The following is a 23,919-nucleotide window of genomic DNA, read 5'->3' on the forward strand; positions in this document are numbered from 1 at the left end:
CAGAAGCTGGGACAAGTAACGGGAGCTCACCCCGTTACGCGGCACTAGGGATTCGAACCCCTGAACTGCTGGCCTTTTGATCGACAAGCTCAGCCTCTTAGCCACTATGTCCCTTTATTAATTAGTAGTATGGGCTAAATTAAGTCCTTCAAGAGTCTGTCAATGAGGACTCAATCATCCAGACTCAATCATCTAATTTTGTTAACAAAGATTGGTTCAGTTGCCATAAATCAACCTTTAGATTCCTTCAAGAGTCTGTCCAGTTGAACATATTAATGGCTTGGCCAACATTATGTTTAATTATAAATGCTAATTCTTTCTGACTGACTCCCTCCAAAAACGTCTGACTAAACGAAACCTAATTTTGTGAAGCTTCTTCTCGGTAACAATTGTATTGCTAACTAGGGCCTACAAAACCTTTGCCAGACTAATTCTCAAATACAGCTCATCTGCATGGAATCCATACTGTATATCGGACATTAATACAATACTTCACAAGAAGAGTACTCCACTCCTCTACTCAACAATAGAATTCCCTATGCCACCAGACTTGAAATTTTGGGCTTGGACAATCTGGAACTGCGCCGTCTGCGGTATGATCTAAGCACAGCACACAAAATTATCGGCTACAATCTTGCCTGTCAATGACTTCTTCAGCTTCAACCTCAATAATACACGGGCAAACAATTGGTTACAAACTCAAGGTAAAGCGCTCCAAACTCGATTGCAGAAAATACGACTTCAGCAACAGAGTGGTCAACGCCTGGAATGCTCGACCCGAGTCCGTTGTTACATCTTCAAACCCTCACAGCTTCAACCTTAAAACTGTCTGCCGTAGACCTCACCCCATTCCTAAGAGGTCTGTAAAGGGGGCGTGCATAAGCGCACCAGCGTGCCTACCGTCCCGGGATGGGTTCTACTTATCTTTACCACCGATTCGCATGCGCGGATTGCTGATGACAACATCCGGGGTGATAGGCAGGGCCTCCTGCCGGTTTTACTATCGGTTCATACGAACCGGTCCGAACCGGGGGCAACCCACCCCTGCTACCGTCCCTGTCCTACAGTCCTCATGTATTTGTATTCATTTCTTTCGTTCATATCCATGTTTATATTTATATCTGCTATCTTGTACATGTTTGACAAACTCATAAATACAAAATACAAAATTTGCAAAGTCTAAAACAAGAGCTCCTTTTGAAGGACTACTTATTCCTCCTGGCAACGTGCATTTTTTTTTCTTCTCCTCTACATTCCCCAGCAACATAAGGAGAAACTAGTAGGCCATGCATTCATATCTGGAACCGAGAATGTGGTGCCCATATGTGCATGGCCTCTGGCTTGAAAATTCTGGGAGCTGTAGCACATCAAGGGGAGACTAGATTGGGCTTCACACAAAGCGGCTCTGTTCCTTAATACAGAGTCCAAGATCAGCCTTCAAGCCAGAAAGGGAAAAATTTAATCGCCAGGTCAAGTGGCCTGGGGTGAATCAGACCTAACCCGACTGATCTCCATAGACAAAGAGCATTTCGGAGACAACAGAGAGCAGGAAATACAAAAGGTTTTGTTGTTGTTTTTTAAAGTGCGGTCTCCTCTCTCTTTGCTGGTTTTCTAGACGCATAATTGTGCAAGCAGAAGCAGACTGTGCAAAACCGTGGGTTAAAACACAGAGTTTTCGTCCTTCCAACAACTGCAATCTCAGGCACCACAAGGGAAGGGAGGTGGCAGGAAAAGCACAATTTCTCAAATCACCCCAGGCATGTAAAGAAGCCCTTGCCATCCGTAGCAGAAAAATGAAGAGACTACAACCAACCAGTTTTTTTTTTTTATACTGCCTTTGTTTACTTTACAAACTCAAGGAAAGGACAGAAAGAATTAGCTTGAGGAATGGGAGAGGATCACATCCAAGAAAATGGTCAAATAAAGGAAACCGGAGTTTGGGCCAGAACTGCAACCCAAGAAAGCATCTCAGATAAAAACCCTCCCTAGTTCTCACAAAGATAGGAGGGGGGGAGGCACATTCAGACTTACAAGATTCCATTATTTTTCCTTATAATAAAAGCAGTACTAGCAGGCAGGGTGTTGTGGCTCCATTACCTGAGCCTGTGTCATCAGCAGGAGAGGACTCCGAGAGTGAAGGAGAGGAGTTGCCAAGGCCTCCCTCTCCAGGACCCTCCTCTCTGGCAATGCCTTCGTTGTCCGCTGAAGGGCAAGAGATAGGGCCGGGGCCAAGCACGTCCACGCAGCCACAGATGGACAGTGATGAGGGTAATGAGTCTTGGCTGGATCCACGCCAGCGTCGCAGAGATAGGCTCTGGAGGCTGGAAACAGGCTTGTTTTCAGAGTTCCAGAACTTCCAGAGGGCCCATTTTTCCTTCTCCCTGCTCCTCTATGTGGGCCCTGCACTTATCTTGCATCCAAAATGGGCCGCACGGAGACTTCTGGGAGGGGTGTGGGGAGGGAGGAGGCGCGGGGCCAGCCAGGGGTGGGATTTGGCGGTTCACTGAACCGGCCATAACGTTAGTTATGGGTCCCGCCGAACCCGGGCAAACCCATAGCAGCCCACCCTTGTTTCACACATCAGCTTAAGCCATGGAATTGTGGTTTGCAAACTCTGCCAACTATGCTATAACCAGAAGCCATGATTTCCAACTATTAATGGCTGGAACTACACAACATATTAAGCCCCAACTAAAAACGCTGCGTTATGCATGATCATGATATGTAAACCAAATGTGTATGTTGTTAAAGCAAAAAAATAATGATAGAACTAGTGAGTGCAAATGTTGTGGTGTCGTTACCCACAGACCTAGATTTTGGTTCGAAATCGCAGTTGGAAGCTGTAGCGAGCCTTCATCCAAGACAGGGCTGTCATATTCTCTCCAACCAACAACATTCTTTTGCTAGGAGCTCCGCATGGAATTTCCTACTGAGAGGTGAACGAGAAGAGCTTGACTAGCTTGGCAGTTCCTGCGCTGAATGTTTGTGGGATTTGTGCAGGACATCCTGGAATGCTGTACATTTCTTGTGTCTCCAGGGATTCCAAATTACGTTGGGCCAAAAGATTTGTCAGAGAGGTCTATTCAGCTGGGCGTTGAGCCAAGTGTGACCTTGCAGGCTAATGGAGAGAACAGATCCTGTTCATCATCCTTTAAACGAGAAGTCCTCTTCTGGAATGGTCTCAAAGTGAGGGTATGCACTCAAGAGGAGTTTCAGAGATTTCTTTCTCTGTTTTGTTCGATCAATCCCAAAGCAAGACTGAGAAAGGACCATAGAGCAGATGTGCTGCCTTAGTTGGTCTACTAATACTAATACTGGGTGCATAGCTGAAGATACCCTCAAATTTAACACCTTGTACCTTTTTATTAAGGGACACGGTGATTCAGTGGCTAAGAAGCTGAGCTTGTTGCTCGAAAGGTCGGCAGTTCAGCGGTTCGAATCCCTAGCGCCACGTAACGGGGTGAGCTCCCGTTACTTGTCCCAGCTTCTGCCAACCTCGCAGTTCGAAAGCAGGTAAAAAATGCAAGTAGAAAAATAGGGACCACCTTTGGTGGGAAGGTAACAGCGTTCCGTGCACCTTTGGCGTTGAGTCATGCCAGCCACATGACCACGGAGATGTCTTCGGACAGCGCTGGCTCTTCAGCTTTGAAACGGAGATGAGCACCGCCCCCTAGAGCCGGGAACAACTAGCACATATGTGCGAGGGGAACCTTTATCTTTACCTTTTACCGCTTCATAATGCTTTACAGCTCTCTCTAAGCAGTTTAGAGTCAGCATATGACCCCCAACAATCTGGCTTCTTCAATTTTACCAACCTCGGAAGGATGGAAGGCTGAGTCAACCTTGAGCCAGTCAGAATCGAACTGCCAAACTACTGGCAGGCAGATGAATGCAGGACTGCAGAATTAGCCTGCAGTACTGCATTCTAACCACTCTTTCTCAACCTTGACAAATTTAAGATCTGTGGACTTCAACTCCTGTAATTTCCCAGCCACCACAATTGTACGGCTGGCTGGGGAATCCTGGACGTTGAAGTCCACACTTCTGATAGCTGCCAAGGTTGAGAAACCCTGGGCTGGAGATAAGAATTATCTTATGGCAGGAAACAAAGTGAGTTAGATTGCTACGGATGGGTAGAAAGCTTCTTACTTCCTTTCAATCTGGGGCAAGTCATACAAACAGAATGGGGTTGGGGGTGGGGAGCAGCAGAGACAGCAGATATGGAAGATATGAATTTTCAAACAAAAGTGCATCAAGTTTAAGAATGACTCAGTGCCTGGTATGAACCCAGAAAATGGGTTAATTAAGTTACATGGCCAGAATTTCCCCATAGAGGATATTTCTCAGAGTTCAAAAGCTAGAAGTGTCTACATAATAGGGATGGCCAGCAGGAGAACAGTATGGACCCCCATCAGATTTCTAATGAATTTCTAAGGCAACTTGGGTGTCCTCCTGGATGCTCGGCTGTCCCTAGAAGACCATCTAACGGCCATGACCAGGGGGGCCTTCGCACAGGTTCGCCTGGTGCGCCAGTTGCACCCTTTCCTGGACCGAGATGACCTTCGCACTGTCACTCATGCCCTGGTTACTTCCCGCTTGGATTACTGCAATTCCCTCTACATGGGCCTGCCCCTGAGATGCACCCGGAGACTCCAGCTGATCCAGAATGCAGCTGCACGGGTTGTTATGGGAGCCCCTCATTACTCCCATATAACATCCCTCCTGCGTGAGCTGCACTGGTTACCAGTGGTTCTCCGGGTCCGCTTCAAGGTGCTAGTCCTCACCTATAAGGCCCTGCATGACTTAGGTCCGGGATATTTGCATGACCTTCTCCTGCCTGCCTCTCACCGTCCTGTTCGCTCACATAGGGCCGCTCTCCTCAGGGTTCCGACGGCGAGCCAATGTCGCCTTGCTGTGCCCAGGGGTAGGGCGTTCTCTGTGGGTGCTCCCACCCTCTGGAATGAATTACCTACTGAGCTCCGGACGGCTCCTGATCTCCGTTCCTTCCATCAGGACTTGAAGACTTGGCTTTTCAAACAAATAGGCTGAGACTGATTCCGGGCTTTATTATTTACTACTAATTAACTATTTGGATTAAATTATGATTTTATTGTACTTGTTTCTTAACTTGTGTTCGCTGCCCTGAGTCCTTTGGGAGAATGGCAGCATATAAATACATGTAATAAATAAATAAATAATGAACATTAGAATTCCATTTGTGTCCCAAAGTTATATATTCGGACCCTTAGAACCAGGAGTGGGCTCCTGGGGGATTCGAGCAATCCTCTAGCCAAGGATCGCTGGGGTTCAGCAACGTTGTGGTCTGCCAGCAGCCTGCGGAGTCAGACAGCGATGAGGCTGAGGAAGAACAGGGGCCAGTCCTGGAGGTTGGGGAAGGCCTGGATGAGGGCTCTGCATCGGAGGCAGAGATGGGGCCAGGGCCACCGGGGAGTAAGGTGTGGACTCCAGAGCCTCCAGAGACTGACAGCAGAGAGGCAGAGGAACAGGAGGAGCCTGTTCCTAATGCATGCATGAGAAGAGCTGCCAGAAGGCAAGAGCAGCTCCAGCAAAGAGGACAACTCGGGAGTAGGGCCAAGAGATGATTGGCCCCTCCCATTAGGCTTAAAACAGACCAGCAATGGCTTCGCGGCTTTGCCAGAAAACAACGTTCGTAGTTTCGTCTTCTTATTCATCTAGTCTTGTATTTATTTTTGTATCTGTGACTTCTGAACGTTTGCCAAGAAAGGCCTTTGGCAGTTTGCCTAATTGGACCAAGGTTTGCGATAGGACTGAGGAATTTGTGTTGGGAGGAATTTGCTTTAATTTAGTTGAACGACGCTGGGAACGAAGTAATTCTCAGCTGTTCGAATAAAGTTTGTTTTTTCACTGACTGATTTTCCTACTACTTACTTGGGCCTGGGTCACAACAGGCGAACTCCCAAATGCCACTCCTGGCTGGCCATGCCCACCCCACCCATCCCCTCCCAGGAGTCTCCACGCGGCCCATTCATCATTCCAGGTAAGCGCAGGGGCTGTGCCGAGGGTCTGGGAGGGCAACAAATGGGCCTACCGGAGGTTCCAGAAGTCTGAAAACGGGCCTGTTCTGGCCTCCGGAGCCCAGGGAAGCAGTTTTCGCTTTCCCGGAGGCTCAAAGAAAGCCTCTGAAGCCTGGGGAGGGTGAAAAATGCCCCCCACTGTGGTGGAGGTGGCCGACTAGGCCACGCCCATCATGGCCACGCCCACCCAGCAACGGGGCAGTGACCCATTGCTAAAGGATCTGAAACCCACCCCTGGTTAGGATGTTGACCGTAGGGTTGGTCTGCTTACCTTGGATACGATGATGGGCTTTCTGAAGTCTCGTCCTCCCGTAATCCGGAACCCCCAGGGAGCTGGGCCGGTCAGATTCACGCTCACCGACATGGCAGCTCCGCTAGAGGCAAGGTGACCACAGCACCCTGCAGGCCTGAAGGAAGAAAGGAAAGACATAAGAATTGAAAGCTGGAAAATATTTCTATGAAAAGCATGCAATAAAACAGGGGTGTCCAAACTCAATTTCATTGAGGGCAACATAAGGCTGTGGGTTGACCTTGGGAGGGAGGGCTGGGGGGGCATGGCTGACCGGGTGGGTGTGGCCAACTGGGTGGGCACGGCCATCTTGACGCCAGTCACTGGGCATGGCCAACTGGATGGGTGTGGCCATTTTGACGCCACTCCCCAAACTGCTGGCCCAATGTTTCCTCTTCACACTGGGTAGACCAGGCCTAAGTTGCATTGGGTGAACCAGGTTGAAGCCGCATTGGGTGAACCAGGTTGAAGCCGCATTGGGTGGACCAGGTTGAAGCCGCATTGGGTGGACCAGGTTGAAGCTGCATTGGGTGGACCAGGTTGAAGCCGAATTGGGTGGACCAGGCCAAAACCGCACTGGGTAGACCAGGCTGAAGCCGCATTGGGTGGACCAGACCGAAGCGACGCGGGCCGGCCCCTTATGTTTTCCAGGACAGCCCCATGGGCTGCATCCGACCACATCACGGGCCGGATCCAGTCCACGGGCCTCAAGTTTGACACCCCTGCAATAAAAGAACCAGTCAATCAGGAGTGTTGCCTAGGGAAGATTCAGGCGTATTTATGCCAAAGGAGTTTCTTTTTTTTCCATATGTACAATATGGTACCGTCCATTGCAGGGGTCTCCAACCTTGGCAACTTTAAGGCTTGTGGACTTCAACTCCCAGAATTCCTCAGCCAGCTGGCTGAGGAATTCTGGGAGTTGAAGTCCACAAGCCTTAAAGTTGCCAAGGTTGGGGACCCCTGGTCTATTGGAGTTGGGAAACCATTGGCCCTCCACAATACGTTTTCTCCAAAATCAAAAGACAGCAGAAGCCAGGGGCAGAAGATAGTTTTATTGACAGACGTTACAGATTAATACAGCTAGATTCTAATTCAGTTATACTTCTCACGAGATCAAAGCCCCCACAAAGCGAACCAACTGAGCCAAGAATATCCACCAAAACTGGATCTAGTTTGCAAGTAGGATGAACAAGCTAACCAGAACAAAAAAAAAAAGTTCAAAATCAGATAAATTCTCGCTGCCAGTTCGTTGTATTAAATATTGGAAAAATGCTTTGCAAAAAAAAACAAAAAAAAAAAACCTCCATTCCACTTATAAATTCTTCATTTTTTTTTCCCTCCCCACCACATTTTTCTCTTCCGCGATACATTAACTCAATGAACAAAATAACTAGGTCTGGTTAAAAAAAAGAAGGAAGCAATGGGCCAAGAGAATTGGAAGAGTTACAGGCAAAGAGCTCTCTCCTTCCTTTAATAAAAAGCAGAAAATTGCTTTTTAATGTTTTTCAAAACGCGCCACAAAATCCTCCGTCCTCCGCAAGTATTAAAATTGTGGGATACAACATACTTTCTAGTTCTAACAATTCAAGAAGAATTCTCCCCCACTCTCCCAACAAAAAGAAAGAAAAAAGAAATCCTTCAGCTGTTTTTTTCCTTTCCTCCAAAAAAATGTTGAGGCAAACTTTTTCGAAAGCATTCTCTAGCCTTTTATACAATAAAACAAGTCCAATCTGTACCCATTTCGCCATCGTGAAATTCTGCATTTCCTCCCAAGGAACCGAACCCTTCAATCTCATTCCGTCACGTTCTGCAGACGGTCTGAGACACCCCAAATCCCAGTCTTACCTTTACAATTCCGCCCCCACCCCAAATACCAAGAACCACAGGTGTACCTCTTGAGTACGTAGCTACCGTCTTGCGTACCCTCCTTAGGGTGCCTTTAAAAGGGAACTAGGAAATGAGTTGTATCCTATTAAGCCACATGGTGTGTCAAACATTTGCCTTCCTGTCACAGTTTCGCAACTGTCAATCAATGAGGGCTGCAAGTTCCTTTTTGCTAGCCGCAATCACTCAACCAGGAAACAAGCACGGTGCAAAAAGCAACCCTAATCAGATTTTTTTAAAAAAAACACCCTCGGGACCACACCTTTGTGATGTGGCCTGTCTAGTATTTGCACCGTATCTCACTGGTTCCTGACATATACGGCAGGGGTCTCCAACCTTAAATACTCAAAGAGCCATTTGGACCCGTTTCCCACAGAAAAGAAAACACCGGGAGCCACAAAACCTGGGTGGGCGTGGCCAACTCGATGTCACTCACTTCCAACAGTCACATGACATCCCCCACCTAACCACGCCTACTCAGCTGGTCATTAGGGCAGAGAACCAGTTGTTAAAAAACACTGGGAACCATAAAACCCTTTTGACATATCTCTCACTCCACTCCCTACCTCTCTCTTTGTATCTCTCTATGTCTCTCTCTCTCTCCTCCTCTCTCTGTATCTGTCTCTGCCCTGGCTGCTTCTTTCTCCATCCACCGCTGTCACCCTTACCTTCTCAGGAGGAGGCGAGGAATGACTGTAAGGGGAGGGCGAGGGGGAGGGCCAGCAATGGTGGGATCAGGGAGCCCCAGCAGAGGGCCCAAAGAGCTACATGCGGCTCTGGAGCCGCAGGTTGCCGACCCCTGATATAGAGGCATGAAAGCAAAATCTAAAGCTATTTTGGAAAGGTAAGTCAAGACCCATCCTTGAATTGGAGAAGTGGCGGGTCCAGAATATCTCATTTGGGAACGCTGAAGCCTTATCCAGCCATGGACCAACCTCAGATTTCCTAAAATGGGATCATCTGGATATATTTGTGCTCCTAGAATTCTGGAAAGCAAAACTTTTGAGAGTTCCGGAAACTTTTCTTCCCAAAATTGGGGAAGGCTGACGTACATAACGTCTTTAGAGAAAGCAGTCCTAATTTTACAGATTGTGAAGCCATAGTTCATTTTAACTAGGTTTACCAAATAAGCCACTGGCTAGCTACCTTGACATGATGTGCTGAATCATCGTAGCCAACCACATTTTGGTTTCACTCCACCCATGAGCGAAGTTCAATATGTATTTTCTGGCAGAAGACACAGAACAATTAAAACTCGGACGACACGTTTTCTGAATAGTTTTTATCCCAGAGCTATCATTGCACTCAACAACGAAGTAAAGGGCCACCATCCGTGAGCTGTTGGACAGCATTACATGGTCTGTTGTGTGGATGTTTGGGTGGTTTAGGGGTGGGGAATTGTGGTGGGTGGGAGTGTGTTTGGGGATTGTTATGTGTGTTGGACCTGGTCTTTGAGTGTTAAGTGAATTTCGTTGTATGGGTATACTGTGTATACACATACAATGACAATAAAGTTATTATTATTATTATGTCATGCAAATACAGAAAACTGGATTGACGTAAACCACGATTGAGTTGTTGAGATAACATATCATGTCGACACAACCATTGAATTCACCCACTGTGCTAAGCCAGTTGGTTTTGACCACGATCTCAACAAACCACAGAAGTCTAGTCCATACATAATGTTTGACTATTATCCTGATTTACAAAACCACAGTGATTGGGTTCAGGCCACATGGTACATACTGAAGCTAAAAAAAAGAAAAGAAAGAAAAATACTTTTGTAGCTTAGTGTGATATGAGAGCGCTGTCAATATTTCAGCCTAAAAAGCTTTGTAGGGCAGTGTCATCGAATATAAGAGATTAAGAGAATTGGAAGGGATCTTGTGGCTCATCTAGTCCAACCCCGTCCAAGAAGACCCTACACCATTTTTGACAAATGGCAATCCAGTCTCTTCTTGAAAGCTTCCAGTGATGAAGCTCCTACAACTTCCGAAGGCAACTTCTGTTCCATGGGTTGATTGTTCTCACTCTCAGATAATTTTATTTCCAGGTTGAATCTCTCCTTGGTCTGTTTCCATCCATTATTCCTTGTCTGGCCTTCAGGTGCCTTGGAAAGTACCTTGACCCCCTTCCTCCTCTCTGTGGCAGCCTCTCAAATATTGGAAGACTGCCATCATGTCTCCCCTGGTCCTTCTCTTCACTAGACTAGCCATGCCCAGTTCCTGCAACCGTTCTTCATATGTTTTAGCCTCCAGTCCCCTAATCATCAATATAACAACAATGTACATTGCAGCCTTATGACAAGTTTTGGTATGAGCCAAGTTTCTCAATTTTGGCAACTTTAAGATGCATGGACTTCAATTCCCAGAATTCCCCAAGATTTGTGGACTTCAATTCCCAGCCATAACAACCATGCAGACTGGAACATTCTGGAAATTGAAGTCCACACATCTTAAGATGCGAAGATTGAGAAACGCTGGCTTGGAGGTACAGAAAACTACTCCAACGATGAGTGACAAAAATCTTAGCCAATATATTTTTTCAACATACCATGTGAAGGTTTCATTGACCACAGAAATAAGCAACAGAGCATGCTGTGATGGTTCACCCTGGAATTACGTTTTTGGGTGGATTAAGGAACGCCTACCAACAATTCTTCTGAAATATTATAATGTTTAGCAAATGTGGTAGCTGTTCTGGTCTGCTTCTTTCTCTATATATTATATAGCTATGCACACAAATGATACTTCGTTATTTCAAAAGGAAGTCTAAAAGCCAAAAACAGCAACCACTGACCACTGCCTATCCTTTCTGAACTACAAAACCAGTTAGGAGCATCTGCCTTCTGAAGAGTAAGGTTTAGATAAACCTGCAACTCTAGCCATCCCTTCCCTTCCTCTCCCGTTGTCTGAATCAGGGGTCTCCAATCTTGGCAACTTTGAGACTTGTGGACTTCAACTCCCAGAATTGGAGTTCTTCAAGTCTTAAAGTTGCCAAGGTTGGAGACCCCTGGCCTGAATGATGGTGGTTTATTATCTAAGCCAGTGATGGCTAACCTTTTTGCCATTGCGTGCCAAAATGGTGGGAGCGCGGGGGGTCGCGAGCCCACACCCATAATTCTATGTGCTCTGCCCCCCCTTGCACTCGTGACCTCCCCCCGCTCCCCCTGCTTTTGGTTTGCCCATTTTTTGCTTTCCCCAGGCTCCAGAGCCCTTCTAGGAGCCTGGGGAGGGCGAAAACAGCCTTCCCCACGTTCCCCGAAGGCCCTCCGGAGGCCAGAAACAGCCCATCTGCTGACTTCCAGTGGGACCGGAAGGTCCTTTTTTGCTCTCCCTAGGCTCCAGAGCCTTTCTAGGAGCCTGGGGAGGGCGAAAACGGCCTTCCCCACATTCCCCGAAGGCCCTCCGGAGGCTAGAAGCAGCGTGTTTCCTGACTTCTGGTGAGCCCAGAAGGCCCGAATATCAGCTGCCCGACACACACATGTGCGCCGGAGCTGAGCTCGTGTGCCCGATATGGCTCCGCCTGCCACCTGTAACACGCGTGCCATAGGTTCACCATCATGGATCTAAGCTCTGCCTTGGGCAGGATCATCTCCCTGATTCTGAGCTACCAGGAGGTGGTGAACAACAGAGGCATGAAATGTTTAGGAAGATGCCCGAGATAGGAAAACAGAGAAAGGAAAACTAGGAGCCCTTCCTTCATTCCAATAATGTCAATCCTAATGGCTCAACTGAAATAAATAGCGGGGCAATCAGAAACACAATGGCTGCATAAACAGACACACCCACCCAGCGAAAGCAATTGCGACATCATCTTGGCTTGGTTCAAAAGCCTTGGGCAATGCAAGAGGTTCATCCTTTGATTTTTATTTTATTTTTTTTCTACAGAACTCTCCGCAACTAAACGTGAACTCATCTCTCCAAAATGCTTTGCATCCGAAGTCATAGCACTGGTTCCTCCAATGCTATTATACAATGTAACTTGAATAAGTGACTTACAACCCATCCTCGCACCTACGACGGTCAACAGCATCCCCATGACCAAAGTTCAGGTGCTTGGCAACTGAGAGGTGATTGCAGCATCCCAGGGTCATGTGATAGCCTAAGAGGTCTTCAAACTTGGCAGCTTGAAGACTTGTGGACTTCAACTCCCAGAATTCTAAGGTTCAACTCCATGGTATAGGTAGAGCAGAAGTGTCCAATCCCGGCCACCATGAGACCTATGGACCTCAACACCTAGAATTCTGTGGAATTCTGGGAGTTGAAGTCCACAAGTCTTAAAGCTGCCAAGTTTGAAGACCTCTGTGATAGCCATTTGTGACTTTCCCAGCTGGCCTCCAACAACCAAAATCAATTTGGGTGTGTGTGTGTGTGTGTAGAGAAAGCTAGGTTGACTTACCAACCACATTTCGTTTAACAAGCGCAGTGATTCCCTTAACAAGCATAAAAGGGACATACTTCGCAACGGCCCTGATTAAACCACAGAAATTCTGTTCCCAATTGTCGTCCTAAATCGAGAACTATCTGTAAGCTTCACGTAGTTTTGAAATACAAAAGAAGCCCTCACCAACACCCTCCCTCCATTTTGCTCCTTGGTAACATTCAGCATTGGATTGCCAATATTATTACCACCAGTTCGCCCCTCGCGTGCACGCTCACTTCGTGCGCGCGCCTTCCGCGGATTTGCCTGGCCTCCCGCACATGCGCTTTGCTCGTTCGTGCGCCTTTCGCGCATGTGCCTGGCCTCGAAAATGTCATCCTAAATAGGACGGCATAGAGCCGGGGCAGGTGAGCAGGCCCACCTGCGATCTCCGCTACCAATTCGCCCGAACCGGTACGAACCAGCTGAATACCACCTCTGGTAACATTCTCTGGGATTCCCAATATCCCAACAGTCGGGCAGGGAGAACACCCACCCCAAAATAGGCTGAAAATTAGGGGTACAAAACAAGGGTGGGTTCTAAATTTTTTTACTACCGGTTCTGTGGGTGTGGCTTATTTTGTGGGCATGGTTTGATGGTCATGTGACAATTCCTTAGGATTTAGCAGAGATACTGGTCTACCAGACTTTTAACTGCTTGTAGAGCCGTACCAGTCTACCCATTTGTTTTTGGAGCGTTCCGGTCTACTCGTTTATTTTTGGAGCGTTACAGTCTACCCATTTGTTTTTGGAGCGAACTGGTCTACCACCACACTGCCTTTTACTGCTGATCAGCTGTAAGGCGGCCCTTTGAAGTGCCGCGGCAAGAGTTGAAACAGGTTTTTTCCTTCTAGCCGATCAGCTGGGTCTCGGGAGGCAGCGAATAGATTTGGGGGCGTGGCCAGGCAGAGGTGGTATTTACCGGTTCTCCGAACTACTCAAAATTTCCACTACCGGTTCGCAAGAACCGGGGAGAACTGGTAGCAACCTACCACTGGTGCAAAATCATGTCTAAGGATCCCCTCTCCCAAATCTCAGCTTCAAGCCTGAATCAAGGGGTTGTCCACTCCCGTAGAAAAAGATGCAGCAGGAATGTCATAGCAAAAAAATAAATAAATATGCATCTAAGAAGACCAGACATTTCCGAGAACCCAGAACATCAGCAAAGAGCAAGAATGGTTAAACAGAAAATCAAGATGCTTCTTTAATTAGAAGAGCGAAGAAGGGACTCATTGAAAGGCACAATAGTTACTGATTCAGGGAGGAGAAGCGAGGTCTCTAGAGACATGTCAGCACCAGACAGTTGGTGCCCCAGGCCATCTCCTATGACTTCCCGCTCATCAGGAAGATATTTTGGGGGTGGGGGAGTGAGGGGCAGGGATGGAAAAGGAAGACAAAAGTTTAAGACTAGCCCAGGGACTCCACAGCTACACGTTTGGTTTCTACATTTGTTTCACAGCTCAGTGTGAAAGATTCGCTCAGCTAACCTATTCTCCCAGGAGAACAGTCTACAGCAGGGGTCTCCAACCTTGGCAACTTTAAGACTTGTGGACTTCAACTCCCAGATTTCTAAGGGTCAACTCCAGGGTATAGAGTAGAAATGTCCAATCCTGGCCACCATAAGGCCTATGGACGTCGACTCCTAGAATTCTGGGGAATTCTGGGAGTTGAAGTCCACAAGTCTTAAAGTTGCCAAGGTTGGAGACCCCTGGTCTACAGGGCTGACATCTTGCAGATCAAGCTACGCCTAATCCATTTCATGGAAACAATGGAAAAATCTAGCAAAAGCGGGACCTTTGAAGTCAACCATCAATAGAGAGACTCTACACCAAGGGGTGTCCGACCATGGCAATTGTTAAGACTTGTGGACTTCAATTCCCAGAATTCCGCAGAATTCTATGAGTCGACGTCCACAGGCCTTATGGTGGTCAGGTTTGGACACTTCTGCTCTACACCCTGGAGTTGAACCTTAGCGTCATAAAAGCAAAGCGGAGATTGGCAATTTCACCTTTATTTCTGCATGTAGTCTCCAGTGAGTTGTAATGTTTTGACAACTAGGAACCACCTGCCGGAACGCCTCCTCTTACTCACAGGTGAGTTGATTAGATGGAAATTAAGGACACTAACAGGCAGCGTGGTCAAGAACCACAGAGGCTTTGAATAGAGAAAACCAGATGAATACGGTTGCAGGAACTGGGTATGTCTAGTCCGATGAAGAGAAGGACTAGGGGAGACATGATAGCAGTCTTCCAATATCTCAGGGGCTGCCCCAAAGAAGAGGGAGTCAAGCTATTCTCCAAAGCACCTGAGAGCAGGACAAGAAGCAATGGGTGGAAACTAATCAAGGAGAGAAGCAACTTAGAATTAAGAAGAAATTTCATGACAGTGAGAACAATTAACCAGTGGAACAACTTGCCTCCAGATGTTGTGAATGCTCCAACACTGGAAGTTTTTAAGATGATGGATAACCACTTGTCTGAAGTGGTGTAGGGTTTCCTGCCTAAGCAGAGGGTTGGACTAGAAGACCTCCAAGGTCCCTTCCAACTCTGTTATTCTATTCTAGACAAGAAAATATCTAGAGATGTGGGAGTTCCTGAATCTGATGAAGTGGACGACAACCCCTTTCTAAGAAGGTTGCTTAGGTTGCAAGTTGCTTAGTTGTGGGTTGTTGAGTTTTGTTTTGATTTTTTTCTTAGAAAAGAGCAACAGAGCAGCTTCCCCAAAACTGTTTCCAGCTGCAGGATCTCTCCCGTAACGGCCAACCAGAAATGAGCTTGACACAAAGACAGCCTTCAAGGGAGAATTTCCTGAAGTTATGTGTTTTCTGCCAGCAGGAAACTATCCCCCAGCCCGGCCAAGAATACAAATAACCTCTGTCTCTAATGGGGGTGGAAGGGAGGAGAGAGGAATATCTCCCCCCCTCCAAACCTGAGGGGGACAAAAATAGGAGGGCAAATGATGGACTTTAGTTGCAACACAAAGTACACCAGTGTTTTAAATCTCTGTGGCCATAAGCTCTTCCTCCAGGAGAAGACCAAGCGCTGAATTAAAGACCGCAAACTCAAGAGATGTACTTGATTGAAATGGTACGCACACATCTACAACAGCTTCATAATTAATAAATAATTAATAAAGAAGTGTTAATACCACTTTATAATGCCTTGGTAAGGCCACACTTGGAATATTGCATTCAGTTTTGGTCGCCACGATGTAAAAAAAAAAAGATGTGGAGACTCTAGAAAGAGTGCAGAGAAGAGCAATGAAGATGATTAGAGGACTGGAGGCTAAAATATATGGAGAACAACTGCAGGAATTGGGTATGTCTACTTTGATGAAAAGAAGGACTAGGGGAGACATGATAGCAGTCTTCCGATCTCTCAGGGGCTGCCCCAAAGAAGAGGGAGTCAAGCTATTTTCCAAAGCACCTGAGAGTAGGACAAGAAGCAATGGGTGGAAACTAATCAAGGAGAGAAGCAACCTAGAACTAAGGAGAAATTTCCTGACCGTTAGAACAATTAATCAGTGGAACAACTTGCCTCCAAAAGTTGCGAATGCTCCAACACTGGAAGTTTTTAAGAAGATGTTGGATAACCATTTGTCTGAAGTGGTGTAAGGTTTCCTGCCTAAGCAGGGGGTTGGACTAGAAGACCTCCAAGGTCCCTTTGCTATGCTAGGCTAGGCTAGGGTAGGCTATTCCTGTAGAAGTGTCCAGTGTTGTCATAAGCAAGTTTTTTTAAAAATTTTGTTTTAAGTTTTTTATTTTTTACAAACATATCAGGTGTGGCACCTGAGTGTCAATCATTTTAATACGAATAAAATAGTATTAATATTTATTTCATTTAACAAGCTTATATAGACCTTGTAATACACATATTTTTATTAAATTATAATCTTTCATTATTTAACCATTCATTATTTTAATGTGTCATTTCTATGCCAATCCCCCTCTTCTAAGTGTCATACCTTTTAATACAAATAGAATATTTATTATGTTTAACAAGCTTATATAATTCTAATAGTACAAACATTTATGCTCAATTAAAATTTTCCATTATTTGCTTGTTCAATTATACTCCTTCATTATTTAGTTATTCAATATTTCAGTATGTTATTTTCATGTCAATCGCCATATTCTGCATGTCATACATTTTAATACAAATAAAGTATTTTGATCACATTTCTTACGTTTAGTAAATGTACACCTATTCATATTGAATTATCATCTTTCATTATTTATTTAATCAATAGCTCGATATATTATTTTTATGCCAGTCACCATATTATTTAAGTATACTCAGTAATGCCATCATTCAAATTCTAATTTCCCCTCTTACTATCAGTTCTCATTATGTAAGCAAGGTTTATGAGTAGCGGTGAAGTCACGTAGATCCTTCAGAAAAACTCGGGCAAGGACAGGCAAGAACTGGTGGCTTCCATTTGGGCATTCGGGATCTGAGTGAGTAGCGTTGGTATGGTCACCTGGGGTGCAGGGAGATACCAAGAAAGAAAATAGAGGTAGTCCTTGGCTTACAACAGTTCATTTAGTGACCATTCCATGTTACGACAGCACTGAATGATCATTTTTCACACTCACTTTGGTCAATTATCTCGCCAATGGAAAACTGTCGATTAGAAAGGTCGGCAGTTTGGCAGTTCGAATCCCTAGTATAGATCTCTTGCGTGAGCACGGGGTTGGAATAGATGACCTCCAAGCTCCCTTCCAACTCTGTTACTGTTAACTTGCAATGGACACTGCAAGAAATGTACTCCCTTGTCTGGTAAGGTAGGAGGAGGACTGGATTTACAGCAGCTCAGCCACAAGTCTTAGTTTTATGCTAACAGAAGCATAAGCTTAATTTTATGCTAACAAAACGTAGACTTTGCGCTTCTCGTTACTTTGGGTCAAATACACGCCTGCCTACACACAGCTTGTGGCAGCCAGTCCAGAGTTTAATTTCTCCCTATTTTGGGGAGTACTTTCCAAAGCGTAGATAAGGGCAGACTGAAGAGACAAAGGAAGATGTGCATGGAGAGGATTTGGATAGACTCCGAATTGTATAATTCTTCAGACAGAGAGGAATTCTGAAAGTTGTTTAATGTCATGGGACTTTAGGACATTTTTTACTCATCTGCTTATTCTGCATAATTCAGACTGCTTTAACAGCAAGGCGAGACAAAGGATCTTGCAAGGACTTGAGCAGTCAACTTTTGATTAAAGCAGAGGTCTTCAAACTTGGCAGCTTTAAGACTTGTGGACTTCAAGTTGAAATCCACAAGTCTTAAAACTGCCAAGTTTGAAGACCTCTGGATTAAAGCAACGTAGACAATATTCTGATGGTTAAAGACAGTCTTAATGATTTTAGCTAGTTCTTTGTAACCCCTTGGCTTTGCAAAAAAGTTAAGCCGACGAAGTTAGGTTTAGGACTGCAGGAGGCAGGCCTGGAAGGTATGGTCAAAAAAGTCAAAATGGCAGCTGCAAGGTGTTTCGAACTCTTTATCGCTATCTTGATCTTTTCAACCATATAAAAAAACCATCTTTTCAATTATAAAAAAGCTGTTGAGAATCTAGAAAGAGTGCAAAGAAAAGCAACCAAGATGATTAGGGGACTGGAGGCTAAAACAGAACTGTATATACGGCTTTACAGTGCTTTTACAGCCCTCTAAGTGGTTTACAGAGTCAGCCTCTTGCCCCTCAACAATCTGGGTCCTCATTTTACCCACCTCGGAAGGATGGAAGGCTGGGTCAACCTTGAGCCGGTCAGGATCGAACTGCTGGCAGTGGGCAGAGTTAGCCTGCAATACTGCATTCTAACCACTGCACCACCAGGAAGAAACATGAGAAAGGGAATTAAGGGAGGGAGGGAGGAAAAGGAAGGGAGGGAGGAAAAGGAAGGAAGGAAGGAAAATAGCAATAGTACTTAGACTTATATACTGCTTTACAGTGCTTTACAGCCCTTTCTAAGCAGTTTACAGAGTCAGCCTCTTGCCCCCAACAATCTGGGTCCTCATTTTACCCATCTTCGGAAGGATGGAAGGCCGAGTCAATCTTGAGTCGGGTGAGATTCGAACTGCCAAATTGCAGGCAGCCGGTAGTCGACCGAAGTAGCCTGCAGTACTGCATTCTAACCACAGCACCACCGCGACTCCTAGAAAACTAATATAGAAAACTATCTTTCTATAGCATTTTATTAAAACAAATTTGATAAAAATAAAAAAAATCTGATTTAAATTTTTAAAAAATCAGCTTTACCCCCTCCTCTCTGTGGCAGCCCCTCAAACATTGGAAAACTGCTATCATGTCTCCCCCGGTCCTTCTCTTCACTAGACTAGCCATGCCCAGTTCCTGCAACCATTCATCATACGCTGTAGTCTCCGGGCCTTTGATCATGTTAGATAGATTCAGATTAACAGAGTTGGAAGGGACCTTGTAGGTCATCTAGTCCAACCCTCCTCCACCCAAGCAGGAGACCCTACACCATTTCTGACCGATGGCAGTCCAGTCTCTTCTTGAAAGCTTCCAATGATGAAGCTCCCACAACTTCTGAAGGCAACTTCTGTTCCATGGGTTGATGGTTCTCACTGTCAGAAAATTCCTCCTTATTTCCAGGTTGAATCTCTCCTTGTTCAGTTTCCATCTGGCCTTTGGTGGCTTTGGAAAATAGGTTGACCCCCTCTTCTCTGTGGCAGCCCCTCAAATATTGGAAGACTGATATCCTGTCTCCCCTGGTCCTTCTCTTCACTAGACTAGCCATGCCTGGTTCCTGCAACCATTCTTCATACTGTTAAGTCTAAGTGCTATTGCTATTTAAGATATATTAATAATTTAGTTTATTCAGCATGAAATGGAGTTTAGTTCTGTAGCATGAGGCTGTATATTCTGCAATATTGGGACTTTCGGTGAGTCAACAGCAGGTCAGAGGAAGAGCTGCTGCGGGACAGAGATGACAGCTGCTCTTTAAAAATTACGATTTAAATGGAGTTGATTTAAATCGAGCCTTTCCACTCGTGATTGAAATCATGATTGAAATCAACTTGATTTAAATCAAATCTGGAAGAGAAACCAGGATCACAAAGGTCAACTTTGGGTCTGAAGGAGGGGCCTTCATCTGAACATGACATAACATGAAGGCACTATACAAGCCAGTCTTTGCAACACGGTGGGGGAAAAAATCAACGTTTGTCAAAGCAGAGTTTCACCCTAAAGTGGAACCTTAGAGTACATACCCAGGACCTAAACAAGAAAAGCAACAAGAAAAAGTACGACCAGTATGCTCCCATAGAGAGGGGCTCCTCCGGGTGCCATCGGCCAAACAATGTCGACTGGCGGCCCCCAGGGGGAGAGCCTTCTCTGTGGGGGCACCTACGATCTGGAACGAGCTCCCCCCGGAGATACGGAGGATCCCGGATCTGCGTACCTTCCGTCGCGCGCTCAAGACTTTTTTATTTCATCAAGCTGGCCTGATCTAAGTCTTTCCCCTTTTTAAATGGAAAATTTAAATTTGGTTTTAAATTATTGGGGTTTTAAATTTGTTCAGCCAAATTATGTAATTCGTTTTAATTCTATTTTAAATTTTGTATTTATATGTTTTATTCTATGGCTGTTCACCGCCCTGAGTCCTTCGGGAGTAGGGCGGTATACAAATTCAATTAAAAAAAAAAAAGAGAGAGAGAGAATGTGTGTCCAAAAACGGGAGCTTCCTGGAGGCATCAGCCGGGCTGAATTTGTTTTTGCCCAATTGGCAAAGGAAAGTTTACACCCTTATCTTTAACCAGCCCTGAACTTCTGAAGCACGCAAGCAAACGTGCCTCATACTTTTTCTGACTGTGGAAAAAGCTGGCAAGCTCCGAAGGCTGCCAGGAACACTCCCTGGGCGCGTATGAAGCAAGGCACATGCAGGAGAATCACCAGCCTCCCCACCCCTCGAAGGGAGCTGGCAGCACCCCAAATGCTATCCTTCCCAACCGCTTTGTGGCTGTAGCCCTTTGCCGCGTGATGCCCATCCTGTCAAGCTCCAGACTCCTGTCATTACTCCGCAGCATAAAGATCAGCCTATGATGGTCAAACTGTGGGGGTCAGAGTCTGGAAATTAAAGGTAACTGGACCTTAATAGCCTGTTGTCTTCCACAAGAACCTGTACTTATTTCCAAAGTAAGGTTTTTGTTTGGTGAGGCAGGCTCTTGTTACATTATCATTAGGCCCAGAGTAGGTGCGCTCTGCCTATACTCCAAAGTAGACCTAGGCACAACAAAAACTCTCAAGGTAGAAGGAAACTTATCTTCCCTAGCTTTCTGGAGCCAGTTCTCGTCCAAAATGGCCACTTCTTATGGTCTAGCCTCTTGCTGAAGAAATCCAAGGGAGTCTTGCAAGACGATTGTTGTTCGTTGCGAAGTTGTGTCCGACCCATCGCAACCCCCACGGACCACGTTCCTCCAGGCCTTCCTGTCCTCTACCATCCTTGGTAGTACAGTGGTCTAAGGCACCCTGTTATTAAGCTGGTTATTAACACAGCTGCCTGCAATTACTGCAGGTTCGAATCTTACCAGGTTCAAGGTTGACTCAGCCTTCCATCCTTTCTAAGGTAGGTAAATTGAGGACCCAGTTTGTGGGGGCAATAAGCTGACTTTGTATAAATATATACAAAAGGATGAAGGCTATTGCTGAGCACATTGTAAGCTGCCCTGAGTCTCCGGAGAAGGGCGGCATATAAATCAAATTTTAAAAAAAATACAATATATGGAAATGATTTTAATGGGATGAAAATGCCATTGTTTTGTTTTGTTTTGTTTTTAATTTGATTTATATGCCGCCCTCCTCCGGAGACTCAGGGTGGCTTACAATGCATTAAGCAACAGCCTTCATACTTGTGTATATTTATACAAAGTCAGCTTATTGCCCCCACAATCTGGGTCCTCATTTCACCTACCTTAGAAAGGATGGAAGGCTGAGTCAACCTTGAGCCTGGTGAGATTTGAACTTACAGTAATTGCAGACAGCTGGTGTTAATCACAATGCTATCAGTCTGCTGAGCCACCAGGCCCAGCAGACCTTCCTTGTTAAAGGAATGACCAAATGAGAATAATGATATAAAGATATATATTAGATTGATCATATGAGAAATTAAGAGAATTAGTAAATGATGGATAGGAGATGAAGCACAAAAGATTTGTAACTGACCGACACACTACTTGCAATTGGAATAGATGATGGATGTTTTTATGTTTTGTTTAAAAAAAAATTCAAATTATTATTATTGTTATTAATTAATTAATTAATTAATTAATTAATTAATTTTGTATACCGCCCTTCTCCCGAAGGACTGGGGTGGTGAACAGCCAGCAGATAAAATACAGAAAACACAAAAATTAAAACAATATTAAAAACCAATTAAATTTATTTGGCCCACAGTTAAAACACCCCCATTATTAAAACCCCATAAATTAGCAATTTAAAATTAAAACAATTTAAAAATATGGTCAGCCCAGCTTGATGAAACAAACGTCTTTTAAGGATTTTTAAGAAAAATTGGCAACTTCAGTGGTTCGAATCCCTAGTAGAGGTCTTCTGTGTGAGCAGGGGGTTGGACTAGATTACCTCCGAGGTCCCTTCCAACTCCGTTACCGTTAAAAGTATCAATTGGCATTTGTTTGACATTTCAAGAACACTTTTGTTTGTCTAACCGTCATTCCCAAACAGATTCGCAAGCAGTTCCCTAGAACGATGGATACACAATGTCTTTTAAAAGAAAGGGGGAAAAAACTCCCTAGTAAAATGCGAGTCTAAATATAAGCCTTAGAAGCGGTCAAGAAACAAGACAAGATTGACAGACAACCTTCTTCCCTACCCAAAAAAAAAACCAAAAAAAAAAAAAACCTGGCAATTAAAACCAGGTGCAAAAATATCAGAAACCAGGTGCAAAAAAATACAAATTTCAGGTGCTTCTGAAAGCAAAGACGGAAAAGCGAAGTTTCCCCCCCAAACTTTTGAACCAACTTCAAAAGTTTGTTCCCATCGTGTTCCGACGACCAAGACTTACTATCGGGCGAGAAGAACGAGCGCAGAGCCCAAAATTTCGTCCCTTCGGACAGGCAAAAAAGAGAAGACCCCCCCCCCGACCCCTTGTAACATACATCGCCGTTACTCTTTCCTTATCCAAAGTCAAAAAAAAGACAAAACGCGGAGAGCGGAGAAGAAAGGAGAACGTTTCTCTCGCTTTCTTTAAAAAAAGAAAGTTGGAAATGCAATCCCTAAAGTGGTCCCCACCTTACTCCAAGGAGTAAAAAAAAAAAAAGCCGCTCTGGACGCCGAGCCCGGACCCCAAAGTTCCTTCCAACCCTCCCGGCAAAGACAGCGAGAGAGTAGCACTTACTCCGCCGAAATCTCGAAGCTGCCTCTGGACTACTCCGAAGTTACTCGCGGGAGGAGAGGAGGGGGGTGTCGTGGAGATGCCGCCGGCAACGCGGAGGACAGAGCTTCTCCGCTGCTTCTCGCCCAGCGCAACGCTAGTCCTAAACCTATAGTCTTAGCCACCCCCCTCCCTACTCCTCCTCCTCCTCCTCCTCCTAAGGGGCCGGCGGTTCCCTCGTAGGGTTCTTATAGGATCAGCTTGGGACAGCCAGGTGTCGCCCGAGCGCCCTCTACAGGCTCACCGGCGCCCCTGCAGGCTCCAGCGCTTCACCTCCACCGAGGGAGGGGAAGGGTCCGCTGGGGAATTTTCCTCCTCCTTCTCTTCCCTCCTTGCACTTTGCGGGGTTTTCAGCTGCTGGTGAGCAAAGCAGGCGCAAGCCGGGGTCGGGAGTTCTAGCACGTGCCTCGCTCCAGCCTGCCAGCCTGGAGGGTTGGGGGGCAGTGGTGAAATCCAATTTTTTTTTTTTTTACTACTGGCTTGGTGGACATGGCAGGGGAAGGTTACTGCAAAATCTCCATTCCCACCTTACTCCAGGGGAAGGATACTGCAAAATCTCCATTCCCACCTTACTCCAGGGGAAGGATACTGCAAAATCTCCATTCCCACCCTACTCCAGGGGAAGGATACTGCAAAATCTCCATTCCCACCCGACTCCAGGGGAAGGTTACTGCAAAATCTCCATTCCCACCCTACTCCAGGGGAAGGGTACTGCAAAATCTCCATTCCCACCCTACTCCAGGGGAAGGATGCTGCAAAATCTCCATTCCCACCCTACTCCAGGGGAAGGATATTACAAAATCTGCATTCCCACCCAACTCTGGGACCAGCCAGAGATGGTATTTGCTGGTTCTCCAAAGTA

General features: G+C 45.7%; 1 protein-coding gene across 1 annotated transcript in view; it reads right to left on the reverse strand.

Annotated features, from left to right (window-relative positions):
* Nucleotides 1–23,255, reverse strand: part of PDLIM2 (PDZ and LIM domain 2) — an 85,467-nt gene extending 62,212 nt beyond the window's left edge. Inside the window, exons 1-2 of the mRNA XM_060693585.2 lie at nucleotides 23,022–23,255; nucleotides 6,328–6,463 (exon numbers count right to left, since the gene is read on the reverse strand). Of these exons, the coding sequence (XP_060549568.2) occupies nucleotides 6,328–6,420 (93 nt within the window). The 5' untranslated portion in view covers nucleotides 6,421–6,463; nucleotides 23,022–23,255. The remainder of the gene's footprint in view (nucleotides 1–6,327; nucleotides 6,464–23,021) is intronic.
* Between the last annotated feature and the right edge of the window lie 664 nt (nucleotides 23,256–23,919).

This window comes from Pantherophis guttatus, chromosome 9 (assembly GCF_059756535.1).
Source record: "Pantherophis guttatus breed Tessera chromosome 9, ASM5975653v1, whole genome shotgun sequence".
Classification (NCBI taxonomy): Eukaryota; Metazoa; Chordata; class Lepidosauria; order Squamata; family Colubridae; genus Pantherophis; species Pantherophis guttatus.